General features: G+C 39.3%; 1 protein-coding gene across 2 annotated transcripts; it reads right to left on the bottom strand.

Moving 5' to 3' along the window:
- Positions 1-942: 942 nt before the first annotated feature.
- On the bottom strand, positions 943-5862 carry LOC140892010 (formin-like protein 2). 2 transcript variants are annotated; one of them, XM_073300738.1, is made up of 4 exons: positions 4416-5862; positions 3956-4158; positions 2570-2814; positions 943-1928 (listed from the first exon to the last, which is right to left on the bottom strand). In XM_073300738.1, exons 1-4 carry the CDS (start codon positions 5825-5827, stop codon positions 1116-1118), a joined length of 2673 nt encoding a protein of 890 aa, XP_073156839.1. In that variant the 5' UTR covers positions 5828-5862; the 3' UTR covers positions 943-1115. The 2 variants fall into 2 exon arrangements, with proteins under 2 accessions (XP_073156839.1, XP_073156845.1); XM_073300744.1 differs by having other exon boundaries at positions 2624-2814.
- Positions 5863-6415: the final 553 nt, after the last annotated feature.

Genomic DNA, 6415 nt, shown 5'->3' with positions numbered 1-6415 from the left:
TTCACAATTAGAGATGAGTGAAATTACCGTTTACCCTCCTGTTTGTTTCTAAAACCTTAAGTACCATTGATCCACTAGTGAATAGTTAATTCATAAACTAATTATGAATTAGAGAGCTCAAATTGTTCAGTGTTAGAACCAATACTCAAGGGAACCATTTTATTCGGAAGTTACAGATTTCGTATTTGTAAATCATATTTCCAGCTGAATGTATTTATGAGTCTCCAAAAAGTAAGTATTAAGTTTATTAGTAAAATAACTTTTAACGAACAAATCAAGAGACTAATTAATACAAACAAGGAGTCTGTGATTACTCAGGTTTTAGATTGATCTACATAAGATCATCTTAATGATGTTGATTAAAATCTTTATAACGATACTTAAACAAAGACTTTAAAATCACATCTGGTTCTTGTCCTATATAATCAAATAATATGAAATGTCTTTACTTAGTGTCACCATGCTGAAAGTTCGGATAAAACTTTCATATTCAAAAATCAGTAGACCGCATTAATGATTACCAATTAAAGAACCATACTTTAATCAATCATGGATATTTTAAATATATTATCTATAATCTTAATCCTCATGTATATAACAATTTTATATACTAAAATCACAACTATAATATATTATGAATTTTATAGATATTTATTTTTAAGCAAAATAGCATAAAAAAATCAAACAATAAAATAAATAATTCTTTTATTTAAAATTATCAATTAGCAATTAATAACAAATATATGTTTTATGGACACATTTTCAACACTTTTCCTTTATCCTACACTGTCAGCCACACCAAACACAACCTTAATAGCATAATTTAGTTAACATAACAAAATTGCTTTAGTTGTAGATATTTTTATATTGTTATTGTTGACGTATCATCATTCTAGTTACAATCGACCATCCAGTTCTTAACGTATTTGGTTAACGGGAAAATGAAGAACTTTCAAAGCCAATTACATATTATTTACTTGCTAAAATCATTTTTTTTTTCAAATTTTACATACATTATATTACACAACATACCATTCAAAACTCTTCTGCATACAAATTCTAAAATGAAGCAACAGAAATCTGAAACTGTTATTCAACTACACAATGACAAGCGGTTAAGTAGAGGACGAGGTCTCCTCATCCGAAGAACTATACTCTGGACTCCCATTTAATCCCGGAAACACTCGAGGAAGGCACGGATTAGCTGGTATCTGGATTTGCGACCCCGAGTTTGAGTTTACCATTGAGCGTTCATTTATCTTTCCAACATCCTTACATACCTGATCAAGGATGGATAGAAAGTCCCTGACAATGACGAATAACCAAAAAGACCGAGCATCTTCCTTAGCCGAGTCGCCATGGAAAAACTCAGTTAACCCCTTTACCATTGAGAGAGCTATGCCTTCTTGTGCTTGAATGCGTGCTATCTCTGACTCAGCCTTGATCAAAAACTCATTCATATGGCAAGAAAACTTTCTCGTGTCATCCTTTAAGGCGACCTCTTCGTGCAGTTTCAAGACTTGGGTGATCTTGGAAACTCCATTTACCAGTTTGGCAACGTCATTACTGAGCATATTGGCATCCATAGAAGCTACTTTTTTCGCATTTGTCAGTTCCCCACTCAGCCCAGAAACTACTTGAAGGCCAATTTTCCGAAATTCAACTTCATCACGGAGTGTGGGCTGTTGACCTTTTTCTGGCTCTGAAAGACGGGCGCCCTCTGTCCTGATAATTTCTTGAACTACAAAATGTAGAAGGGTAGTTTTCCCATCGGCCCCCTTAACATCTACAAGCTTAAGAAGCGCGTGGAGATTGAATGCATGGGCATTCCCTCTATTTGTGCCAACATTCATGCGGTTCCCAGTCTTCAGCACTGCTTCCAAAAGTTTGCGGAACATCCTGCTGCTCTTCAGTTCCTTGCAAGCTGACTGCAATGAAATAGAAATATAGACATTGTCTTGATGTGGAATTCTTTGTTCTTGGGATATAAATCAGCATTTAGCCGCCTTATCAAGGATCACTTCACGCAAAGGAAGTAAGCTTTGCAAGTAAAAGTGTGTGATCCATTATACAGCATTTTACAGGAAGCATTGATTTTGATCATCAGGCAAGATATGCATGAAATTCAGAAGCTCAACTGTGGTGGTGCGAAGAAAATAAAATAGTATGCGCACTGTATGGAAAAAAGGAAAAAAGGGGGAAAAAAAAAAAAGAGAGAGAGAAGGAATAGCTCGTGGGAGAACTCATCCTTTCCAGTTGATTTATACTAGAAGTTTGAACTGATTAAGTTGGCGCAACTATCTCTATTCAACCCCATTTGGATATACTCTTTGTACGAAGCATTCGAAATGAGTTAATTTGTAATGGTATTTTAGTTATTTTCCTAAATCGATATGAAGAGCATATTAGCATTACTCTGTAAATGTCCAATCTATGCTTCCTAGAAGCTCGCTCCCAAACAGTACCTAAGCTTCATTGGACCCTTGAAATGCATTTATGCAATTAAAAGTTTAAAAAGCACGTCGTCAGATTATTTTATCACAGTGATAGATGAGATGGCTCGAATTACCTCTAACGTCTCGAATGACCTGTTAAGGTACTCAAGTTCTGACTCAAAACTGACCGTGTAAAGCATTGCATCCACTCTCTTGAATGCAAATGGTATGTCGAGCATTGCCTTGAGAAATGTCTCCGCAGTGCCAAGCTTGATCGGTGATTCTTCTGCGAGATCCTTCAATTTCTGTTCCTCCTCCTTAGTAGGTGCCATCCTTAATAAACTTTCGAGAAGCTCGGTACCAAGAGTATCAGCATTACCTGTTCCATCGAGGACCCCCAAAGACCATTACATTCAGAACTTTAACATTGGAAAGGGCAGCTTCAACTGAGGAATTGAGACTAAAAATAATATATATCAAGAAAATTCGACAAGGGAATTCATAACTGCACGACGTCAAAAATTCTTGCAATTGTACACAGTTGAATGTGAATCAAATAGATAGCAAAGAAAATGGTCGTAAATAGCCAAGAGCAAAGCAAGCAAAGTTTGTTGAGATCTGACCATTGTTAAGAAAAATAATTAATTCCTCTTCTTGAAAAGAGAAAAAAATTATAGCACTTGTAAATGCTAATCATATTTTTTCAAACAGATGAATTAATACTTGTCCCTAATCGTGTGGCATCTATCAAGAAAATATTAAAGTAGAGGGCTGATGATCCTAAATTGAAATTTTCATTTACAAATTACAAACAAGGAAACAATTGTCTTATTATAGTCAATGGAAGACCTGTCAGTTGGGCTATGTGACCCAAAGCTCGAATCATTTAAAACTTAATACTTCTGGACCAAGCTCCACATGATAAAGATCACATACATGCGACCAATACTCAACTAACAAAATCATTGCAGATTCTGGGTTAAATACTCAAACCCAAACTGAACTCAGTTACTCAGCTCACAATTGTGTTAAGCTCACTGACCGAGGTTGGGTTGGTACGATAAGTTGACTGTCCTAGTCGAAGCACAGGACAAGGGAGAGTGGATTAAGTCAGAAACCAACTTTCTCAATGGCAAGTGTTTCTGGTCTCTTGGTGGTTTGGTCTCGATTTCAAGACACATCTTGCCAAAGCTCATTTCCTTATAGTTAAAGTTTTGACATCTACATATTCGACTCTCGTTCTTCTTTCCCTCCAAGTCAAATGCTAATTGCTAGCCATAAAGAACGCCACCAGAGAAGGAAACCAATCGCCGGCCAATGTACCACTCTTACAAACAACACCAAAAACAAAAATATTGTTTTCGGATTAACCAACCATACGGGATTTGTGGACAGGAGCTGAAGCTAAAGATGTCAACCTGAACCACAAAGAGTCCATGTTGAGATAAATTGAGTCAATACTAGTTCTGCTTGACAGTATTAGAAGCATAACAAAAAAGACGGAGAGAGAAGAAACCCACCTTCCACAAGTGCTTCACAAACTTCATCTACAGTAACATTGAGCGCCCGCAACAATATGGCAATATTTTGGGACTTCTTGGGATCAAGCACCATACTTTCTTCTTGCTTCGTGTCAGGGAAAATCTGGCACCTGACGGTGTTCTTTGCATTCACATTCGAAGAGTTCGCGGGGAACAGAGTCTCGATCATTTCCTCATTCAACCTACAATAAGAGTCATGTTCCAAATAGCTTGACAAAAAAAACCTTGACAACCTCATGTTTTGGCAAAATTGAAGATTAAAGTATTATTATTTTTATTATTATTCCTAAGACACAGGAATATCCTACTAAAAACTCCTTAAAGAATATCTACTAGGCTCGTGGCAGATCTTAAAAATAATCAGGCTCAGCAAAAATATGTTTTGTGAGGAGCAAGTAAGATTGAGAAAATACAGCCCAAAAAGTAAAGAAAATCTTACTGAAAGGAACTGGATTTCATCTGATCCCAAACCATTGTCCTATCGGAGCTAGTTCTCACTTTATCCCAGTGCAAAGGCTTCAGCTTTGGCTTAACATTCTCCTCATTCCCACCTTCCAAATTCATCGAACTACGTTTCCCTTCATCCGCCATCTGCACAACTTTCCGAGACGGGGCAAGCAGCTCCGGCGGTCCATTCCCTTGTGGGTGTGGCACTGATTGCGGAGGCGGCGGTGCCTGAGGAGGTGACGGCACATACTCTACACCCGGAGAATCTGGCGAGCAATTGGTGGTGTGCCCATCCGAGGGAGAAATTGCCGAAAACACTCTCGGCTGCCGTGCCGGTGGCGGAGGAACGAACCGCGGCAATGCTGGTGGGAAACTTATCAAACTGTCCGGAGATTTCGACTCTATACTTAGCGGGCTACAAGAATTCAATACGACTGACGGGCTACCCACAGATGATAAGGAGTTTCTTGAAGAATTTTCGTTCGTTGAATTAAAGATTCTTCCTTTAAAATCATTTCCATTATTATCAAAAGTATTGACATGGGGGAATGCTGCTCCTGTGGACCCTCCAGGAGAAAAGAACGCTTCTTTTTCACTGCCATTATCATTTTCTTCTCCTTCAGACGAAGAACTCAAATGGGTATTGTCATAGACTCGGTTGGAGTGCTCGCGCGGCAACGGAGGGAGGGGATGGAGCTCCGGCGAGCCGATCCTTTGATAGTTAAGAGATGCGGCGGCTAAAGGAGGGGATTTTTTCTCATTCAGTTGGGAAGTTGAGCTACCATTGGCGTCACGTGAGCTGACAAGAGTGCCGAGGTAGAGGAACTCGGAGGAGTTGGAGGAGGCGGTGTAGCGAGGAAGCGGCGGCGGGTTCTTGGTAGCGGATGTGTCGGAGGGAGTGGTGTTAGGAGGAAAAAGGGGACGTTTATCAGTTCTCTGGTTATGGCGGTGGTGGCAATAGCGGCGGAGGACGAGGAATGTAGACAGAACTACGACGGAGAGGAGTGAGATGGACAGTATGAGGAAAATGAGTTTGATGGGCTTGTGGGACGTGGGTGAGGAAGAAGAAGGGAGGACCAGGGAGGAGATGTTGGCAGGGAAGGTGGGGAATGCGGTGGCAGTAGAAGGCGGAGGAGGGGGCGGCGGCGGTGGGGAATAGTAAACCGGAAAGAATGGGTTCTGAGAGGCGGTGTCAGGGGGATAGAGTGTGGAGAAGGGGTCTTTGAGCGGTGGTTGAGGGGAGGGGGAGGGTGGCTGAGAAGTGGTGGCGGCGGCGGTGGGAGGGAGAACTTGGTCTACCGGGAAAAGGGGCTGGTGGAGGAGACGCCGGTTGCTGGCGGCGGTGACGGTGAGGGTGAGGAGGGTGGAGAAAAGAGCAACGGCCGGAAGGTATAAATGAAGCATATTTGTGTGTGTTTCTCCCTCTGTGTATCAGTTGGTTTTAGAATGAGTGCAGCAGATTATTGAAGTTGTTTGGCTGCAATGTCAAATTTTTAAATTACTGATTTTTTTTTTTTTTTGTTTAATAAACTATAAATGATTCGAGTGTGAACGAACACAATGTAATTGTAATTGCTTTCGGCTGATTTGTAGTCTACCCCTTCAATTTTTTACATATATGGCACACACCCCTAGTTATTAGTTTGGTTTCGATAATCGATTTTCTAAGTTGTGTCTTTTAAAACTTTATGTATTGTTTATTAAACATATCAAGCAATGTAGTCTTTTTATAGATTAAAAATGGTAAAATAATTTTTTATTTATCATTTACTACAACTTACTAAAATAAGATTCTTTTTATACCACCATTTGGTTTTCTAAAAAAATCTAAGTATATATAGATCTTCATATAAAGCCTCTGTTAGCGTTCATAAGAGAAATGAATAAACTTCATGGAAAGATTCCATGATCCTAATTCCTATGAGATGTTCCAAATAAGTCACTGTAAACATAACATCAATGTGAATCGCTACAATTACAAATAAACTATAT

The sequence above is a fragment of the Henckelia pumila genome, chromosome 1, assembly GCF_033568475.1.
Source record: "Henckelia pumila isolate YLH828 chromosome 1, ASM3356847v2, whole genome shotgun sequence".
Classification (NCBI taxonomy): Eukaryota; Viridiplantae; Streptophyta; class Magnoliopsida; order Lamiales; family Gesneriaceae; genus Henckelia; species Henckelia pumila.
This window is presented reverse-complemented; position numbering and strand designations above follow the sequence as displayed.